General features: G+C 36.3%; 1 protein-coding gene across 4 annotated transcripts in view; it reads right to left on the bottom strand.

Annotated features, from left to right (window-relative positions):
* Nucleotides 1-876: 876 nt before the first annotated feature.
* Nucleotides 877-22688, bottom strand: part of NBEAL1 (neurobeachin like 1) — an 88870-nt gene continuing 67058 nt past the window's right edge. For 3 of the 4 annotated variants that reach the window (XM_026853237.1, XM_026853236.1, XM_026853238.1), the window contains 18 exons: nucleotides 22148-22249; nucleotides 20831-20926; nucleotides 20594-20718; nucleotides 19183-19323; nucleotides 18964-19094; nucleotides 17634-17743; nucleotides 16954-17071; nucleotides 16162-16259; nucleotides 15711-15827; nucleotides 15131-15220; nucleotides 13799-13908; nucleotides 13004-13176; nucleotides 12454-12548; nucleotides 10424-10540; nucleotides 9595-9756; nucleotides 8369-8517; nucleotides 7536-7671; nucleotides 877-4950 (listed from right to left, as the gene is read on the bottom strand). In XM_026853237.1, coding sequence (XP_026709038.1) covers nucleotides 4849-4950; nucleotides 7536-7671; nucleotides 8369-8517; nucleotides 9595-9756; nucleotides 10424-10540; nucleotides 12454-12548; nucleotides 13004-13176; nucleotides 13799-13908; nucleotides 15131-15220; nucleotides 15711-15827; nucleotides 16162-16259; nucleotides 16954-17071; nucleotides 17634-17743; nucleotides 18964-19094; nucleotides 19183-19323; nucleotides 20594-20718; nucleotides 20831-20926; nucleotides 22148-22249 — 2172 coding nt within the window. In that variant the 3' untranslated portion in view covers nucleotides 877-4848. Of the gene's footprint in view, nucleotides 4951-7535; nucleotides 7672-8368; nucleotides 8518-9594; nucleotides 9757-10423; nucleotides 10581-12453; nucleotides 12549-13003; nucleotides 13177-13798; nucleotides 13909-15130; nucleotides 15221-15710; nucleotides 15828-16161; nucleotides 16260-16953; nucleotides 17072-17633; nucleotides 17744-18963; nucleotides 19095-19182; nucleotides 19324-20593; nucleotides 20719-20830; nucleotides 20927-22147; nucleotides 22250-22688 lie in introns of those variants that run through there. The other variant, XR_003398854.1, reaches the window with a different exon arrangement.

Genomic DNA, 22688 nt, shown 5'->3' with positions numbered 1-22688 from the left:
CACCCAATTAAATATAACCCTATGCAGTGCTTTAACAGTATTCATTAGATCAGGCATCAGGTTGCCATTAGGATATGCATTTACATGTGCTTTTGGTGGTTGTTCTCTGGAAGGAAAACAATTTAAATATTCACAGCACCTAGCCTAGGCATCCAACGTAGCCAACAAGGTGCCTTTAAAGTGGAAGGAATGACTTCAGGTGACAACACAGAGCAAGTGTCTACATGGACTCTCAACTGTAGGAACAGGAGGAGACTGACCCCCTCTCTACTCCCCTCCCTAGCTCTAAAGCTCCTTACCATATCATCATCCATATAGAGATACACGTTTTCAACTAAGTACACATACACAGTAAAAGCTGTGTGAAGCATTTGGTTGATGGACATGTATTTTCTGATGATTTTGTTAATATCGGGAAGGACTTGCAGAGGAAACAGGGAGGAGTGAGACATAGTCTAAGGAAGTGAGGTATACAGCTCCGTTGCCTAAGGCAAGAGTTAAAAGACCTACCTAACTATTGTGCATTACAAATAAAAATGAATTTATCATTCCTGCAGGACTATCTTAAAAGCAGACTGATGTATAAAAGCAGACTGATGTATGACAGTTACCAGTCCCATATGGAATTTTTACAGTGCAGAAATTTTGTTCTTTGCACTTCATTTAAAGGGCACAGAAATACAACTTCATAGAAAATCCCTATAAAGCAGCCAATTGACTTAAACTATTTAAAGCCTGTAAAGACGTTGATAAACTTGTTCTGTGATAATATTCATGATCGAAGGGATACTAGGACAAAAAAGCTTGTTTATACCAATGTAGGATTAGAAAAACAAATGTAATGTGTGTGTGTGGGGGGTGTTACTGTTTTTTTTCTTTTCTTTTTAAATCAAAGAATCTTCCTAAAACCTGATTTGCACAATGTGTATTAACCATTAGGAGAATTGCAGTTAGTTTAAGATTGGGATCATTATTTTGTGCTGGTAAGGTACATGGATGACAGAAGTTGTGGTTTCTAGATAACCTATGAGCCAGTATTAGCTAACAAGTATATTCATGTAGAATAATTCACATGAGTCAGATGCTAACTTGAACAGCAAACATTTCACTTTCTGAATGTTCATATAGTACAAGAACTGCACAGACTAGATGAGATTCTTCACTATAGATAAAAAGACAACTAAAAACACTACCAGTAATTATAAGTAAATTGATAAAGAGAAATCTAAAAAACATTTTACTTGAAATAAAGGAGAGATGTCTTCTAAATATTGTCCTTTGGTATGCAAGTTCAAAACTGTGCTACAGAGAAGGTACTCAATACTGCTAACTACTTGATCTCATTTATATACAGGTTAAAAAAGATATAGTCAGTTTTCAGTTTCTTTTAGATATATATAATTTACACTTCTACTTACTTACTCAGCTTCAAAGGTACACATATCTTAAACTTCAATAAGTATCATTAGGGTTGTTCCAAAAATTAAAAGATACCACCAAGATGATCTTGACAAATGTAGTTTTACGAATCAATTGTCACTTAAGACTTGTTTATTCAGAATTTCTAATCAGAATTCTTTCATCTCACAGCTTTACTTCCTATAGAGAAATCTTAGTTCAAAAACAAAGGGAAATTTTATTTCACCAATACTATGTGAAAAACAAAAGGTGATCCTAAGCTTTATTGACTTGAGGAAATCAAAGAATTATGAAAGTCAGTTCAGTAATTCACAGTTCATTGCATAAGAGACTACAATTCAACCAACCTAAACAGCTGATCAGAAAAATTATTTTCTCCTTTTAAAAACTTACACAAATAAGTTAAAACCAATAGAAACAACATACCAGCTAATGCTCAAGCGTACAAGCTATATCTTTTATTTAAAGCTGGTTTTAGGTAAAGGCAAAGTGCAGACCTTCAAACATATGGGGGTCTTTCCAGAGAGCCTCTAGCAAGAATGCTAAGCATGTGATGGTGTAGAGCTCCCATCCTCCAGGACCAGGTAAGAGACCAAAAGCTAACATGTTGCCATTCTGTGTAGAGCATGAAGCAGCTCAGAGCTCACCTGTCCCCCTCCTCATTCTGCTCCTGATGCTTTATGCTGAGCACAAACTAACCTCAAGTTTGAGAGCCCAAGAATGCATTTAAACCTGTCCCAGATATTTGTGAAGATCACCTAATGCTTGTGATGTACTGAAATGATGGTATTCAAATGTCAGAGCTCTTCACCATAAACTCTTTCATCCCCAGTTATTGCAACTACATTATATTTTAATTAAACTGACACAGTGTATTCAGCATTCTTTAGTATCAAACTACTAAAAACATTATTTCAACTGTTGTATAAACTCACCTAACCCAAGGACATTTTCAAACCGTTATGCAACCCTCTCTGTGGAAGTGACAAAAAGAAAACTATGTTCTCACCAGATGCTACAGAAGACCTATTTCCTCATTTTTTCCACTGGATTCTGCTAGCCCAAAACATCATAATTCACTGCCCCCTTCTCCTGTAACATTTAACCTCATATATGCATTTAAATAGAACATATATGCATACTTATAAAAACCATCAACTCAGTGTCCCAAAGGAGTTATTTTTTTCAACTTCCCCCAACACAGGAAAATCTTGCTTTCTGAGCTGAAATTCTCCTAACTACTCTTAAAAGAGCTCCCCTGAAATCCCTTCTTCATGAAATCATAACGGACAAACATACTTCACATTCTCATATACACATTTAATACTTCCAGAGTATCCTTAGTATTCTTAACAGATAGATAATTGATTAAATAGTATTTTTTCACTCCTCCATAGCTTATTTGAAAATAGGGGCTGTGGTAGTTTTGGGTTTTCTGGTTGGCTTTTTTTTTTTTTTTTTCTCTACATACATGGAGTCTGAAAAACACTGCTCTGCTTTTGTAAATTCAATGATCCCTTGTCAAGTGACTCAGGGAAATAATTCTTTTCTCCTAACTTTCCCGATGACCCAGTCTATCACAGTGATTAGTTAGAATATTGCAACTATGCACAGACCCACTCGAAATAGTAAATCAGACTAGTGAACATTTACAGAAGGAAAAGCAATGCAACTTTCTTTACACAGCACACTAATCAGTCGTTAGAGGGATTTATTTTTTTTTTCCCAATAAAGAAATTGAGGAGGAGAAAACCGTTTTAATGAGACTAAGAGAACCTGTAAAGATTATCCTTTTGTGGGGTAAGGAGGTATTACTATTTCTACAAAATTAATAAATATTGTGCTAAAAGTTAATGAAATGAGATTATACATTATGGAATTCTTCAGGTAGTTCAACAGCTCCCCAGCCACAGGGAATATCTGATAACATTTATAGGAGATACAACAAACATTCATTTCCATAAATAAATAAAAATAACACGAAAAGTGATGGTAGAGGGAAGAAAGGGGTAGCCAAAAGGGAACATACTAGCCAACAATCACTTATAGCTCTGCCTTATATCTGTACTCCCCTAAGCCCATGGTATTTTCTCCTTTTAATAGACATACATACATGTATATACATATATATATACAAACATACACACATATATACACACACACCCCCCTTCACACACCAATCCAAAATTAGTATTTATCCCGCAGCACCAGCCTTTTCTAAGAGCATGGGCTTTATCATTTAAACCATTAACATTATAAAAATGTCAGATCAATAGGAAAACACACATCCTTCTATCATCCTGTATCACTAAACCAAAAAAATTCAGTAAGGGCTTCTCCAAAATATAGCATATAATCCATAACTATTTTGTTGGATATAAAACATGTAAGGATCTGATATCTTCTTTTCCCAGGTCTTAAACACATCTTGAAAATGGATACATTATCTGCTTCCCTGCTTGTTTTTACAGAAAAAGAAAAAAATATGGCTAACACCTGGTTTGGTGAACACCCAGCCAAGAAACAAACAGGTGCTATTTAATTAAATTCTGCTGCAATGTTGTGTAAATGATTTTACAGTGGAAATTTATCTTTTGTTTGTAGGAGTTGCCTTACTCATGAAGCAGATCTGTCTTTGACCAATATAGATACTGATTCTTCCTCTGTATTTCTTCAAGATAGTAAATATATTATGGGATTTTTTGATGTGTGTCTTAGTCTACTTAACAAAATAAATAATTTTCAGCAGCAACTATTTCCTACCTCCTTCAGCTCCTTCACCACATTCAACTCCTTTGAAGTTACTAATGTCTGTACTCTAAACAATTTCTGATCAAGTAGTGCAACACAGATGTTCCTTGAAGAACAGCCTAAAACTGGAACTACACAAAAGATAGCAATAGCCATTTACAACAAATTGCAACATATTGTTCATTGGGCTAAAAAACATACTGAAAAGGTCAAATCTGTCAGCTATCCTGATTTTGAATCTGACGGCTGCAGCCACCAGAATTTTAATTTACTGTTGGGGAACTACAACGCTTTCAAAGCAAAGCCAAGTATCTTCTTTGTGATCAAGGAGCATCTGACCCTATTCAGCTTTAAATCAAATGCTACTTATCTTAAGTTCAATTAGCAAGCAGTTTGGAGTTTGGGTTTGGTTTGTTGTTTTTCTTCTTTCCTTTTTTTCTAAATGCAGTTTTAGCAGCTATTTAGAGAAGGATTCTGCTGTGACCAAGTCAACACAGTTAAGGAAAAATATGCAAGCAAACTAACTTGCATGAATACATATGCTTATTACTATACCTCTACCATAGGTTCATCTTCAACAGACTTAAGAATCAAGCCCTGAAAGTTGAGATACACGTTTAAAGTGACCAAAAGAATAAACATGTTTCTGGAATCCATGAGCGAAGGAAGAAGCAGCAATCACTTGGAATCTTGAGTGTTATATTCAGTCTCTCCTGATGAAATCTGGCTGAGCCGTTTGCTTGATCCCCACAGCTTTCGGGAAAGCTGACCTGAGCGCATCTGTTTAAAAGTAATTCAGAGAAACAAAAGGAGGGGGAAGGGATAAGGTGGATAAATTAAAAAGGAATTCAGACACTGATTCTGGTGAAATGCAGACACTACAAATGTACTGCATAACAAAATTACACCAACAAAAATTATTTGAAAATAAACCAAAAGTTACACTTAGAGATGATACTTGGGACTGACAAAAAACAACAGACAACACACTAGTCCGACTTCTCTGATTTGAACAGTTAAAGGGATATTGCCAAGTAACGCATACTTAATACTTAACCTACTTCAAATGGCTTAAGAAACAGTGTTTAGGTTGTTATTTTGATAGGAAGGAAAAAAGAGATGTATGTCAAGCAAAAATGAACCAAATTAGAAGAAAGGACATTTTATTTTAGAAATTTCAAACAGAAATTGCCAGAAGTGAAAAGGAAAAGATAACCAAAATGCAGGGCAGTGATGGCAGAAGGAAGGAAGGAAAGAGAGAAAGTTTATCACCTGGTGTCAAATTTATACAGTCTTCCAAAGATCCTGGCTGAAGTGCTCAAAGTAAAATTTAAACCAGAGATAATTCATACTGAATATACCATAAATCAAGACAAATAACAAGCAACCAGAGGCCATATTAAATCCAGCATCCGGTAGGTCTGCAATCTGTCAACAATTCGTAAGAAATTGTTTCAATTTCCTCCTTAAATACAAGGCTTATGTTTGGCCAGTAGCAATCAGCCTGGCAGCTGATTAGGTTATGAAATCCCTTGCAGTTTAATAAACAAGATGCATGCCTTAACATCACAAGTTTGAGAACAGTTCCCAGCAGTCAGTATCACAAATTAAACATGCTTAAGAACTGTATCATCACAGCTACAGTGTTCTAGAAAAGGCGCAGTGCTGGCAGGGATTAACACTAACAGGTGATAATCTCCCAGACTTCTGCAACATCCCAAACATCTAAGTAATTGTGAAAAATACAGAAATATTCATTGTATTTCACTTCATACTGGATACTGTCAATGCAGAAACACTAAAGGCCAATCTTAATACCAAGCAACATTTCACTTTATGCACAATAAAGAAGGTCAGTTTCTCCCTTTATCCTAAGGATCAATATCACCACCAAAAGCCAGAACTACAACACTGTCTTCTGTATAAGGAAAAAATTCTAGTAATTAATATATTTCTTCCAGGCTACAAATAAATCATTCAACAAATAAATATACCACATACACACGCTTTTCAAATATATTGATTGATGCAATTATAGAAAACTAGAAAATCTGGGGCATAATGTTGTTCCTTATATGTTTGTGGGTTTTTTTTTAAAAAATCTATTTACATAGATATTAAGCTTGCAGATCATCTGAATTATAAACAGAAAATCCTAAAAAATAGTCATTGGGAAGCCTCTACATTCATAAAAGAAATCCAGTCTTTGAAACAACACTTTCTCCATAGTTAAAAAAATAAATGTGATTAAGGATGGAAAAAAAAAAAAAGGAAACAAAAAGCCTTCAGTCTAACAGTACACAAATTCCATCCTACAAAAGATCTTTTCTACGGAATAGGAAGCTCAGAAGTGACAGTGACTTTAAAACTGCTGTTACAAATATATGTTTAACCACATCACAAGCAGTTCTTTGTCAATTTTACAGTAGGAGAACGCTGTCCACACTGGAAGTCAGTGCAAGTCTCCTCTCTCCATCCACTGCAAGCAAAATCAGACTACCATTGTATCATTGTTTCAAATATAAAACTATACATCTCCTAGCTATAACATTTTAAAATACAGGCAAATAAAGTCGCTCTGTTTTCACAATTAAAATATAAAATGAAGTTAAGACACACTTTTCTGGAATGTACTAAAGGTCATGCAAAAGTGATAATCACATTTTCAAATAAATACACTGCAGCACAACAGAGGGTTATAAAGAGAAGCAGGTTTAAGCTAACTCAAGTGCTCTGGAAGTCATGACAAGGAGTACTTAAAGCAAAATCTATGTTTTGCACAAGAAAAACTGGGCATAGCTATTTGACAGATGGGTGCTCTGTATTTGATATTGCATATGCAGTACCAACAAGTTTATATTCACCATATGGAGCACAGAGCACACTGGGAACCTACACAAGTGATTCTTTGTGCATTGCAATGAGAGACTTAACAGAAAGTAGTAATATTTTTTTCCCCCAATGTCAGTCAATGCATATTAAAAGATATCTGACAGAAACCATTAAAAAAGTAGCTTGCTCTCATTTCCAATTTTCTTCTGGAAAATTATTTCATCAAGAAGTGGCTGACAGCACTATCACATTCAGAAAAGGTCAGCTACTATGACTTTTGCTCATTCAGATGTGAGTAATAAAAGTCTAGAAGTTAGTCCAGCTGAGCTTCCCATCTGTGTTCCCTATATACCTTTGATTCTTAATGAGAAATTTCAGTAGAGCAGTCTCAAAAGTTATTTCTTTCCCACTGAAAACTGAAACTTGCTCTTAAATTTACCCTGCCATAGAGGAGACCTCTTGCTCAACTGGAAGGCAGAAATAAGTGAACTTCCCACAGTTCGGTAGAAAAAGTTCTTGATGGTGGGTTTTACCTCTGCTGGCTTGCCAACACCAACGATAATCAACTTGCCGTCCTCCAAGCCAACAAGGATATGGCTATACTCTTTGGTGACAGAAATGCAATGAATTGGCAGTCGCATGGCTAAGGGGGAGATGCTCAGACTCAGGCTGAAATGAACAAAAACCACATAGAGAAAGCACATCATGTATTTGTTCGCATATACTGCAAAGAATCACACTGCAGTTATAATTGCTGTCCACAGGATACACTACAAAACAGTTTCTCAAGGATCTAGTTTTCAATTTCAATTATTGTAAACTCCTAAGGAACAATCTAATAATACCACCAAATAGAGCTCCAATAACAAGAAAAGGCATAAGGTAAAGGGTAAGTCAGTAAATTAAGACATTTTCACTGAAGAACTGTAACTTTAGTCCCACAACGGCCTAAATGACAAAGATCACTCCCACTCTGAGGAGCAATAGAGCTGTACAGTGTAGCAGTAAGTGCAGTTTAAAACTCTGTGCAGAACTACATGAGGCTTGATCCTGCAGCTGCTGAGTTTCGAGTGACTAATTGACACAGGGACAATCACAGCCTGAAGATGTCAGACACAGCTCTTCCTGAATTATGTCAGTTGTAGCTGTTTAATTGGGATAAATGCCTGGGAAGAAAGGGGTCTGGTACAATCTCTCATTTTTCTTCTCTCTCTTAGTTCCCCCCTAAAAGAATTTTTTCAGGAACATAGAAAAAAAGCAATGGCTACCACCTACGGCACCAAGCAAAGTTCATGTTACACAGCCATTTCTCAATAAGCCTTTATATTTGCACCTCAGTAATAAACTACTGATGGTGGTACATTACCTGTAGAGATCCCGTATGGAGAGAAATCCCTGTAAGCTGCCCATCACGATATACTCGCCAGTCACACACATATCTGATACTTCCTCCTTCAGAGTCTCAGAACCCAGATATTTTCCATTGACAGAATAGAGATGTAATGCATTCTTATCCTGAATAGATCAAAAATAAACCTGTTACAGAGGACTGACTGGATTTAGAGTGTATTATTTTTATTTTTACCTCACTAACAGGAGCTACCTTGGGCAATAACCCACAGATAATATTGCTGACAACAGTTTCCTTGTTGAATAAGACAGGAGTACTGTATGTATACCAGGTCCTGCATAGAAATTTTTGCAGTTATTCCTCGTTACCTCTTGATGTAACATGGTAACATCTTACCTATCCATCTAATCAATTCCAGATTTTCTGAAAACATCCATGGATTTAATGGACAGGTGCCGATTTTATACGGGTTTTTATTAAGGAAGAAGAAAGGAAGAGTACTCTCATCTTCAGCCCTGTTGCCATCTTCCCTCCCCACCACCCCAAATTGAAAAGCAGAATGAAATAGGCATGTTTCCACAGAACTAGATGTAGAGGCATTTTCTGAACAAGGCAACGAATTCTTGATGACTTAAAGATGCAGCTAACATGACCATCTCAAGTTCTTCCAGCTTGACGATATATCGGTCTCTTTTCTCTCCATCTTCCCAATGCAGCTAGCATGCCTACATCCAATAAATTTGTCTTCCAATAACTTTTCCATACTCATACCCTTATTAAAGCAACTACACAGCTATTCAATAGACAGAATAAGCTACACTGTGAACCTTATAGCTATCTCTCCAATCCAAACCCAAGAAACATCAGTGTAGTCACTAGGCATCTTGCACCCAGAAATTGCTGCTCCCCTTATAAGCTTCTACTTCTGTGCACAGTGAAACTTGTTTCCCCTAGTTTTCCATGTCAAAGCAGCTCTCTCAGGAATATTCATCAGAGCATGCTTGGGCATCTTCCTCACACCTTTGGAGATTTTCATGAAACTTACATGAGCACAGTATGTCTGCGATTTATCTTTTAATCAAATTTCACTGAAACTGGCTAGGAAAATAATTTAAAAAAAAGGAAACAGACACAGCATGCTCAAAAAGCCTCATTGCTTTAGAGAATAAGGATAAAGTTAGGTACATTTATGGTTAAAGTCTTCAGTGAAAGAAACAGAGGTATTCCATGAACCTAAGTACCTTAAGAGTAGTCTTTCCTTCTATGCTGGTGTGGACAACTATATGGCCTTCCCAGGACACAGCCAGATTGGGAACAGTTAGCAGGAGAGAACTCTCACAAGGTGGTCGCAAAGTCCTCACGTACTGACCTTTCCGAATAGTGCGGACAATAACAGTCCCATCCTGAAGCAACCAAAGTCAGGAAAGTTGTTACTCATCAGGGAAGTTACCACAATACACAGAAAGAGTATTTAGATACAGAGGGATTATTTAGAAAGTACTTAAATCCTTAACTGGAGATCAAGACTCCTAAGCATTAGGAAGTCTACACAAAGAAGCCTTCCCCTCAAGGCCATCGTATTACAGGCATATGAAAAAAAAATGCAAACCAGGCACAAAGGGATGGATAGGCAGCAAATCAGCCATTTCATAGGTCACATTTATAAGTAGGCATTATGTGCAGTACAGAGTCAGATTTCAGAAGCCTGCCAGTGTAGTACAGTAAGGTAGAGCATGAGTAAACTGCACAGAACCCTCAAGGTTAAGGAAGAAGGGAAGAAACTGTCACAGAATTATTTCTATGAGAAGCTTAAGATCTCCATATAAGTAAAATTAAAGCTCATCTGTGCAGAACAACAACATGGTAGCTGAGGTCTATCCTGTGCAGTTTGAGACAGCCTGATTTAAGCAGGCAGCAAGGGAGATGGCACATATCTTCTTGATGGGCAAGGCTGAAGAAAAAGAATCATATAATAGTCAATTTTTTTGTATTATTCTTAATCAACTTTGAACATGCTCTGTGGTTTGAGTAGAGAAAAAGCAAAGAAGGGGAAAGTATGAGAATGCTTACCCTGGATCCTGACACTGCCATATCCAGTTCAGTGCTGATGCCAACACTCGAAACTTCATCAGTATGCCCATAAAGGATCTGTAATGGCTTAGGTGCCAGGCCTACAGGCACTCCTCCCTGAGAGTAACAAAAAGTGCAATGACACATTCTCTTGCAGCTGAAGGACAAACAAAAAATAAATTTCTGGTATCTTCAGTATCAGTTGTGTGAGATGTATATTTGACATAGGCCAAAACCAAAGGCATAACTCACCCATTCCAATTTCAATTTATTGCCTTTGATGTCAGCAGCCCTATTTACTGAAATCACAAGAATGAATGAACACACAGTTACTATGTGGATGTGAAAGAGTTACCTAGCTGACTTGTTTCTATGCCTTCAGATGTCCAGGTGTGCAAGGACCACATTGAGCAGCCCTGACAGGAGTTTTTTTACCCACCGACCCACCCACTTTTTCTTGACCTGTGTATCTGGGCTTGTTCGGTTCTTACAGTTTACCCTGGAATTAAGCACTATCTTCATAGCCAAGCTTAAAGAAGCTGAAAGCTATTTTGCTTAAAATTACAGCAACTCTATTCCATTTTCTAAGGAAAAGTAAAGAAATAATTCTTCTCCATGGCTAGTAGTAGTATGATATGTAAAGGAAATCTTGCGATAATGCTCATTAAAGAGAGTCATTTTCCCACATGACTGTAGGGCATCAAAGGTATTTAGTACATTTGTTCCAGTGAGTGTACCGTCAGCATATACAGACTTATTCTCAAACCAGTTCTAAGACAAGACCAGTGCTCAGAGAGAAGCTACAGTAAGTAGTTCTGCAGAGGACTCCTTATTCTCATTTCTTTGATAGAAACTTGACTACCAGCCAAGTCCTGAAAGCCTGAAGCATGCAGGGATGCAGAACAAGTGTTAAAACACAGAGCTGGGAAAAAGGGTGACAATGCAGAGCAGACAAGTAGAATGGAAGTGACAGTATGCAGTCCATTGCTGCCACTTTGTAAAGACTGAAATAAAACTTTCATAAGAAGAATTTACAATACATACAACATCATTCATGTATACATTAAATTAAATAATACAGTAAAAATCTTAAGAAAAAGCAATTCTAAACAAATATAATCTCCAGAGGATGACTTCTTTAACTCACACTAAACTCACACTAAAATTTCCAACATTTATCCTCACTTGAGACAAAAAAATACTGTTGTCAGCACTAAGGCTTCTTGACCACACACCATTGGTACAAAGTACTTTTTGAAAGAATTATAAATACTACCACCATAAAGACAGCTTCCACAAAAACATATGCAGTTATGCATCATGGTACTGGTTTAACGTGCTGACACTAGTTCAATGTCAAGTACAAGGTGACCTGACCAAATGTACTGTCCATAACATGACAGCTCTGCTCTGCAGTTAATCCTACTTGTATATCTCTAATGCAGCAATCAGAAATGAACATTTAAAATGCATAACAATGGAAATGGCCTCATACTTGGAGTGTAAATACACACATGCATCACACAACCACTTTCACTGACTAAAAGCATAAGACCCATATTAAAGAACTCTAAAATGCCAAGTAACAGACTAGTGTTGTCTTTGCTAACTCCTAGCATAGCTGTCAGTACTTCCCACAAGGAAACGCAATGCTAAAGTGCAACTACTGGCATGAACAGCAGCCTAGAAACGTAAAAGTCCTCAACTATAAACACTGTTCTGACTAATTCTGGTAGTCTGAAGCAGTGTCTCTCTTCTTCCATTCTTCCACCTGCACAATTAGGGATAATATTTGCTTATCCTGAAAATAATCTATGAAATATTTGAGTGCCTCTAAAATACTGTACTTTAGTTATATAGTAACTAACATGTATAGTGAATATTGCAAACACAGAAGACAATGGGAGTAACAAAATTACAATGTTAATCAGTTTTAGTGGACTACCTTCCCTGCAAACCTGAAAGAAAGGACATCAAGCACAAAAAAAGCATTCAGAAAGTGCTTCTCAGAGTATGCCTTACTAACCTACCTGATGAACTATTTGCCATATCATACAGGTCGTATCTCTGGAGCCTGAAATTAAATGAATTCCACAGTAGTCTATTGCCAAGCAGGTCACAATATCTAGATAAATGAAAGAAAAGAGGAAATTGTCACACAGATATTTAAGACTGATTTCCCACAGAGGGACAACATGCATGCAACATGTCAACAATGTATCCTGATTTGCAGTCAGCATGAATGCTTCACTGTCATAACAGCTGATGAGACTGTATTAAACAACGAAGTCATTGTACAGCCAGGTGTACCAACCTGACTTCATCAGCTTTGTTACCTAAAACCAGGAGTCAAATCTTATTTTGAAACTACATAAACCATCACTACAATGACTAAAAGGCCATGCTCAAGTATTTATGTATAATCATGGTTCAAGCATTATTCTGTTCTCACACTACCATTCCTTTATAACTGCTACACTTGTCTGCCCAAGTGCACCGGCTGTAATTCTTTCCCTAAAGACCAAATATCAAGGTACAATACATAAAACCTTTCATTCCACAGTATAAAGAGTTACTAACCCATGTGCCTGATGTGCTGTCCAATCAGCTTGCCTTTTGTAAGAGATGTCACTCTGATGCTATTGTCCCAGTGTCCTCCACTAAAGAGCAGTTTTGCATCATGGGAAACTGCAAACAACTTAGAGGTGATCTCCAGCCCCGGTGCAAAAGGACCACTCATGTTACGTTGTGTTCTGTAGGCAAATGATGTAAAGAGTAACCTTAGTTCAAATTTATGTATTTTGAACTTCCTATATCCATAAAAATTAATAAGAAATTTCATCTACAGAAGAGGCTATATTTAAAAAGACCATAATAGGTGAAATTCTGCCCCCCTTGTATCCATGGCAATACTTTCACTGACATCAGCAAGTGGAAGCAAAATTTCACCTTTTATCTTTTCAGTCTTTCATGCAATTTAATTCTATATGGATAACTCGTGTCCCTACTAAGTACTGTAACATTAAAGAAAAAAAATGAATCTTCTAGAAGCCAAAGACACAGAACCACTGCATACACCTAGATTATAGGGTAAGAAAGTATGAGGACTGCCCACCTCAGATTCCAAGATAAGTTTTTCTCATTGATAGTTAGGAAAAAAAAAAAAATTAAAAGTAGCTCTAAGAATGAAGAACCTTAAAATGACACAAAACTCTTTACTAGAATAGCATTGCAGATTAGAGATAATATTACTGAACATCAGAAGAGTATTCTTAGGTGAAAACTCAGCCAATGAAAACAGTACAATCCACTGATTGTTGAACTGTATTTTATGACTGTAGATGCATTCATCTGCACTTCTCATAATTTGCTTACTTGGGATTTGTCACTGTGGTATCTCTGATAAATGTAAAATAGTTGGAGATATTTTTATCATAAGGTAGCCAACCATGAGTTCCAATAACACAGTTCAGACTTGCTGTTACCTAAAAGAGTTCAATAGGGGGGAAAAAAAAAAAAACAAACAAAAAAACAGTGAAACCCAGAGGCATATTTTCTGCTTGACTTTGATAGTAATGGAGTTTGCATAAAATCCAGCATATGCTTCTTGAGAATTTACTACAAAGAAAAAAACCCACACAATTTAAAAAGAAAATCCAGCTCAGATGAGTTAATCCACACATGGTACATATTACCAAATTAGAATAGTGTATATTCTACACAGGCCAGAGAAGTTGAAGGTGGGGGGTGGGGTGGGGAGGGTGGGAAGAGAAGACAAAAAAACCCCAAAACCCAGCCAATCAATCCTTCTCAAATATTTCATTACAATTCAGACAGTTTAAGCTGTTGCTTCTCTTCTTTGAAATAGTAAACATTAATAGTTAACATAATAATAGTTAACATATTAACATGGGAAGCTTAAAAAAAACCAAACCTGTACTACAGTTCTGACAAAGAAAGGAGTCTAAATATCCAAAGTTATTTTCATCAGATAGTTAGAAAAAACACAGTAAGAATTTTAGACATGTCCAAATTCCAAATGACATATGCACACACCACATTAAGCCAAAACAATTAAGTTTGACCTACGAAATAGGATTATTGGAAAAGAGCATCTTTTTCTGCAAAACACAGGTATTATTGCACAGGGGCCAGTGTGCAGACCATACATACAGATGCTAATACAAAACCACTCTCCTCCATTCATCATTTGGCCACCTGCCACGATACCCGCACCTGTATTAGTCAACGCAGAAGTACATTTTAGGAACGGTGCAGGTAGTCTTGAGTGTGTATATGCCACACATGGTATATTTTAATATATGGGTTGGAAAGTAATGATAAACATAGTGATGCCACTAATAAATCCATCCTGTCGTTTTAAAGCTGGGCTGTATTGCATTAGGTAATTAATTGCTACCATGGAAGCAGATCAAGTGGGCAACTTACAACAAATCTCACTACAACTTACACTCATCTCTCTTCAGCACTTAAATGCCATTCAACAGATGAGCCTGGCTTCTCTACAGAAGACAAAATTTTGAACTTATACCTGACATTCATTATGAAGTTAAAGGACACATTTGAACAGGAACAGTTAAGCAGTGTTTCTCTACAAGCTGTACTAAAAAAACAAAAAAACCAAAAAAAACCACCAAACACCTGACTGTCTGCAGTCCAAGAATAGTATTGACACATGCAACTCACCAAGATCTCTGGGCTTCCCTGAGAAATAAAGGAACGTGACTGATTCCTGGGGACAACAGCTTTGACAATGGGCACACCATCACTGATTCCCTGAGAGAAAGGACAGGGTTTTGATCTAATTGGATTCAAGAGCTCAACAACAAATCTACAACCTGTAAAGAGTAAGACCCAAAGCCTCTGGAATCAGCCTCGGATGTGTACAGCACTCCAAGGCACTGGTACACACATATACTTATTTGCAAACACCAGAAATAAAACCCTGGCTCTGTCCTAAATCAGTGAGTTTAGCTAGGAAGTTCAGTGAGCCCTCAGATACCACCAGTGATGTTCTTAGCTTTCTTGGCGTGGTAGCTAATTTAATATTCAAACAAGACTCACACAAGTGGCCAGAAGATCCAAATTTATGGGATTTGACCTCTTGCGGAGCTAAGTAAAGACAGAGCTCATTTTATATACAATGCATTTCAAAATATTTTCTTTAAATAGGAAGCAAGTTTATTTTCATCTGGGTTATGACCTTTTGCTTCAAGTACATCAGAAGTTTCAGATTAGACTAAACAATTTCAAGTAACTCATCTACCTCTATGAAGAATGACTTCAGTTCAGTGAGGTGTTGGAAGAGATTCAGAGTAGAGGTATCACTTTTAGTTAGTCTTTGCACTACCTCTTCTGCTGAAAGCCTTTGCGGATGAGGCTCCTAGGAGACAATATATGAAGAAATATCAAATTAGACAAGTTTATCAATTTGTTCAAGTCACATAAGCTACTCAGAATCTTACTGGCAATCAATAGGAAAACAGACTCTTAAGCACCTGATTTTCCTTCTCAGAGTACATTCATTTCTTTTCAAAATGGTATGCTAAATTTCCATCAGTGTGACCTTTACAAATGATAATGTGGCAAAGACTTAACATTCCTAAAACTGCAAACCAGTATCTTATAAAACATCATCTCAATTTTTTCGTAAGTCCTTTATAACACAGTTGGATTTAACCACAAAGGTCTGATTGAGGGGGAACAAAGAGCATTACCTTTAACAGCTGACATGGAGTTTGCCCAAAATTGTTTATCATCCCTTCTAAAGCTTTCCTTTCTTTCTCATCTGTTAAAGCATCCAAATCCACAGCCCCTGGATCACAACCAGAACAATGAAGGGTAGAAAACCAGAAAAAGAACATAATCCAAATAATTTATTAAGAACCAACATGGTCAACAAATGTTGCAAACCCAAAATTAATTGCAGCATTATGACCATTTACCCCAGAAAAGCCTCCAAACAATGCCTCCATACAAAATACAATCCAAAAACTCCATTCTGCACATGGAATTTTAAGTGTATCTGTAAGTGCAAGAATTGCAGGCTTTTCTCCTATCAAATGAATTTAATATACATCATGCATTAAATAAGTTGCACACAGAAGCCACACAAAATTCACCTTTAGAATTAACAGACTTAACATTTGTCTTGAATGTTGTTTTTAAAGCAACTTGCCTTGACTCCTAAACCATAAGAAATCTCTCCCCACAAATGCTTTTAAGGAAGCAAATGAGAAACCCCCAAGTACTTATACAAACAATATACAAGCAACTGGAACAGACCCCCTTTAAAAAAACTTCATTAATATTTGAGATTGACAACTTCTGATCAAAGCATCAAATATTCTGGTTATTTGATGATAAATTACAAGTTATGCTGCCATATTTCATCTGTAATTCTGTTGTTTTACCACATGCTACTTTATGGCACACTCACAAATCAAGTGTTTTCTGTCTAGTACTGAAAACCCACATGTCTGATGACAAGAGAGCACACTGCTTTGTACCTTCGTAAGTACAATAATAGAATACATTGAGTGCCTCCACTGCAGCTGGTCCCCTCTGCTTGTAGCCAAAAATCAAATCTATCCATTCATGAAGATGAGCAGAAACATACTCTGATTCCTAGAAGGAAAAAGTGTTCTTGTAAGAATAAAAAAGTACTGCTTCCTTCTTGAAGCATTTACTATTTTCAGTGAAAGAGGTTTAATTCCTAAACTAAAGAGTATCCACAAACTAGGTATAGACCAACGTACAGGGCAGAAGCATACCCATGTGTTAACAGCAGTAACTGCCAGGAAAGAGGGACAATACAGCAAATGAGCACATCTAAACTATTGAAATACAGCTGCGCAAGGGAAGGCAAACTGCTAGCTCCCTAGTACCATACAGAATAATCTATAAAAAGGGAAGCCTTATCACCTAAACCAACCTAATTCTGAATTTTACCTCCCAGGGCAGCAAATTCCCAAATGATTAGTATCTTCAGGCTCTTCCCTTTTTTCTTTTGAGCATCTTATTGACATGCACAGTGCTTTTAAATGAAAGATATAATGGTACTTGAAATGTCCAATGCAACCACAAGTCTAGTTCAAATGTAGTCCAAGTATTTTACACTTAAACCACAGTGACAATATATAGGTGTACTTTCTTTATCATTACTTCACACATATAAATATCATCTTACCAGAGCCTTCCTGTGTTTATAGATGAAGTCTTCTGGGGAGTGGGCCCATTTGGGGAGAACAACATCATTTACCACGTCTTTGGATATCTGAAGCTGACCTAAGTTAAAACCTAGTGAATGATTTGGAGAATTTTAAGAGTTACTAAAAAATATTTCAAATATCTTGATTTCTCAAAAAAAGATTTAAAAGTGTTCTTTCAATGCAAGGGAAGGATGTTGAAAAATTATTCCTATTAAAAAAAACCCCTACCACTGACATGTGAGGCTAAGTTCTGCTCTGAATGTTTAAAATGTTAAATTATATAGGGTAACAATTGTCCAAAGCACCTAAATGACTTTGAAGCTGAAGTCCCAACCTTAAAAGCAGCATTAATCATTTACATACATATCTGTAAACACATATGTATTTGCTTTATGAGGATTAAAAGTCCAAAACATTTCAGTGAGGTTATTCATAAGAATGAAGTTACTCATGTGTTTAAATGACTGTAGAATTAAGGCTTTCAGGAAGTCTTAAATCCCAACAGCTTTCATCAGAACAACTCTAAACACTTAGATGACTTCTGAAAGCGTGACTTGGTTGTTTCCAATTTTTATAACTTAGAACTCTAGGAGATTGTAGTTAGCAGACTAAATTAGCAGCGCAAACATAAAACCCCATTTTTAAATTATCTAATAAGTCAAGAAACAATTCCCTATGCAATAAATGTGAATTTAAAAATGGCTAGGAGTCTCATATCAGAATGCAGGATGTTGTCTTTTCAATCAGCATTATACAGGAGTGAAACAGGTTTGGCGCTTTTTTTTTCCCTTCTTCTGATGGGTACTGAAACCTTACATGGCTCTAAAATCAGGTGACGTAACACTGCATTGGAAGATAACAGCAACAAGCAGAAAATATGCTGGTTGCTTAGAACAAATAAAAAGACTTCACACATTTAAAGATGTCCAAACTCTATCACCCAACAAACCCAGTAAAAAGAACACTAATTAATCTGCATTAATATTCCCTATTTATTCAGTATTAAATATTGCTACCTTTTTCAGACATCCCAATGAACATCTCTGATATTTTACATTAGGTAAACAACACCATTTTTAATCATCCTTAAGCCCACAGTCTGAATTTTAAACATTTAGGCTGCTGCTTCACACAACTGGTGTCTTCATTAAACAGCTCAGAGCCAGCATGATGATTGAAGTAATTTCTACCACCACACTATAAAGCTTAAATAAGTGCTCCACAGCATTCACAAATGGTTGTAACAATGCTTTTCTGAAAAATACAAGAACAGGTTTTTTGTGAGAATATTCTGAGTGGTCAGTTTACCATTTTGATTCTCCAGGAACTCTGGGAAGTAAAAGAACTCTGGGATAAGTTCCTTGACATCATTGGGGTTGTCCATGAGTGCCTGCCAGGTAGCAGGAATAGAGTGGAACTGCCTGTCAGCACAGTCAAATCTGTGGATCAGAAAACTCAGGTTAGACTTTGATCAGTAAAATGACTAGGAAGAAAAATAAAGGTGTTGCTTATTTGGTCACAACATACCTGCCACTTTGAAGCTGGATATGAAGTGTTGTGAAAGGTTCTACCCGAATGAGGTAATGCATGACACCAGCAGCATTTGAATAATGTGTCCCATAGTGAAATTTGTCAATTATCCCAAGGGGATCCTCAAAATTCTCATATCTTAAAAAAAAAAAAAAACAAAAAAAAAAACCCAAACCCAACAACTTTATAAATACAACTGAGCACTACAACCGATTTACATGTGGATTATACTTATTGAAGGCAAGGATTCAAATGAAACAATCACAGCAATCTATAAGAGAAAAATACATTGACTTCTATTAAACATGAGGATTCTGATTCTGACTTAGAAAGTCCCTAAGCAAAAGACTGCTGAAAGATATAAATGTACACCAGATGAAGCCTTTGCATACCTGTTCTTCCCTAGGCTTTTGCTATCAGCTGTCAGAAACTGGATAAAGGGCAAGACAGGCCTGACTTAGCACGACTTTATACAATAGACAAAAAAACCCCACATCACTAAGCTGAATATTTATTATTGAAGGGACTTGTGACAGTTTCCTGCAAGATTTAAAAAAAAAATTAAAAAAAAAATTAGAAGAGTGTGTGATGGCGTCAGGATGCAGAAAAAAGATTTATTTAACATTTATGCCCATTTCTCTTTCTACTGGCAAACTCACTCTAGAGTACTATGCCATCATCTGGTTGATATATTCCTCAGTGTCACAAGGCTAGTAAGAGAAATTATAGTTAAACTTACTACTATAGAACCAGTTTCATTATAGTCAGGGATAGAGCCTAATCATTCAAAGAAAAATTCTCCATGTTCCAAGTTTTCAGCAGAAAGTTTGTATTGGAAGATGCCTGGTAAGTGCGATCTGGTATGATAGCACACTCACTCCCCACATTAGCAAAAAAAGGAAGGATCACTATACTGATGTGTGGGTGTACGTACTTGTCATTCCTACCTACAGAGGAGCTGTTGGAAGTCCCTAAGTTACATTTTTATTTCAAAGGTAATAATCTATGCTTGAAAAAAAAAGAGCAGGAAGCACAGATTTAGAATCAATGCTACCTCTCAGCACAGGCCACTCAATTCAGTATGTTCACATTCCTTATCTTGAAGCAGACATGGGACACAGTATGTGTCTTCAAACTGCCGGGCCATTACACTGTTTCAACACCCTTTCAGTTTATTTCCACATCTGAGAAACAATTGAAAATTTAGTTTGCTCTTTCAGTTCCATATAAGCTAACCAACCTGAACACAGCGGGAACAACAAATCAACAACCTTTGCAAACACATCTGTGATATTATAAAAGTAGCTTTTAAAAATTTTCACTGTAACAATTATCTTCTTAAAATGTGTTATTAGCTTGGCGGCTCAGAAAAGACAGAAGAAACATAACTGAGTGTTCAAACACATACTTCTCTTTCACAGCCTTGGCATTCTTTTCATTTACCACCCCTATGGGTTTGGACAGATCCCTAAAGACTGCAGGATTATTCAGATCCAGATCTTCTGAAGTGTAATCTCGTAAAATCCAGGGGAACTAAAAAAAAAGTCAAAGATCAAACTGAGATTAAAAATCCATCTTTCAAAAGAGAAAAAAAAATACATACCTTTGACAAAAAAATATTTATTTATTTATTTATTTTAATTACCACAGGATATTGAGCAAGGTCATTATAAGTTCTTCCTGCCATTGTGTTCAGCTGAATAAGGTAGTCAAAGTTGGATATTTCTCTGTTCACCCATTTCTGAAAGACAAAAAAAGATACTATAGAAGTCACTATATCAAAGATACCACTGCTGCAAATTACATGTCTTGTCAGTATTTGTCTGCCAGAAGATAGTACTGGCAAGTAAAAGGCACAAGTTGTAAGACTGGTATGAAAGTCCAAATTTAATTTCTCCTAATAAAGTCTATTTTCCCTTTGATTCAGTGACTGTGCTACATCTATTTCATTGAAATCATGTCCTTGGCTGATGTCAGTACTGTTTTAAATATAGGTCAGCAGACAACTAGCAGACTCAGAATAAAAAAGAACAAAAGCAGAAATGAAACAAACAAAAGGAAGGCAGGTAAACAGGCACTAAGAAAAAGGGGAACAGAACTTTGAAATCCATTAGAGTTCTAAGGTCAAAGCTTAATTAGAAATTGTTCTCCCATTGGTTAATAGTACAGGAATTTGTGAACTAACATTGTCCTCGAGCCTTTGCTCCACTATTATATTTTAAAGTAAAGATCAGAAGGTCTCAATATCTGTCTGTAGTATGAAGCATTTCATTGCAGATGACATTTTCTTTATGTAAACATAAAACATGACATCTTCTATCATTAGGGAAACAAAGAAAAACCAACGTATTTCCAATATTTTAGAAGTAATTTGTAAAGCTTCCTCCCTCAGAGAAAAAAACCTAACTGTGGCATAAAGAGATGGAAGATAAAAATACATTTACTACATTTAAAAATTTATCCATGCTTAGGGTAATACAGACATTTTAACATTTTTCTTCTATAACAATATTACTAATTCCCTTAAGATCTTATTTCCTACTTAATCTTCACATGGGTTTTCTTGAAAGCCCCATCACGAAAAGATAGAAGGGAAAAAGATTATAACATGTATTGAAAATAAGTTCCAAAATGTGAACTCAGGGTCATGGACTAAAACCAAAACCAAGTCTGCTACATGTTTTCCATTTTTGTGGGAATACTTGTCATAATCACATCAATAAAGCCTGGCTCTATCCATTTACCTCACTGACTGTAAACACAAAACACATCAATTTTAAGACTATGCAAGTGAAAGTTCAGGGGCCATACTGAGGGTACAGAAGTCGGCAGTTGCCATCTAAACACTGCGGGGAAAAAAAAAACAAAACAAACAACAGTAAACTCAATAGTTGAGGACTTTCCAGGACTCCCTTCAAGAAATAGAGGAATGCTCTAGACCATTTGTGCTGAAGTCTCATACCTGCATTAAACCTGAAGCTTTAAAAAGTTCCTGTGGAGATCTGGTCCCAGAAATATTTGGAGAACGTAATGACAATATTCGACTATATACTTTATTTCGTACCTGTTAGAAAATAGCATTAATAAAAAAATTATTCTGGAGATTGAAACTGACAAGTAAACAACTTCTCTGATAATTAAAATGTGAAATAAATGGAACACAGTTACACTTTTGAACACTTCTATTTCTTGCTGCATAAAACATCTGGACATAAATCGACATGACAACCTTCAGTTATAAGATATAAAGGCAGTATATGTTACAAAGTTGGTTTTTTTCATTTTGGGTAGAAAATCATTATTGCCACAGAATTCTGGGAAATATTGCTGCTATTCAAGTAAAATTACACTGATGTATTCCCTACAAAACTATTGCAAAGATTTATTTACTTAAACCAACCAAACAACAGTTTGTAGGAACTACTCATAAACTGACCTACTGGTACGTAACTCACCCTAAGTTCTGATATTTATCTTAAGGATTACTGACATTATCCAGGAGA

Source organism: Athene cunicularia, assembly GCF_003259725.1.
Source record: "Athene cunicularia isolate RWA chromosome 7 unlocalized genomic scaffold, athCun1 chr7_part2, whole genome shotgun sequence".
NCBI lineage: Eukaryota > Metazoa > Chordata > Aves > Strigiformes > Strigidae > Athene > Athene cunicularia.
This window is presented reverse-complemented; position numbering and strand designations above follow the sequence as displayed.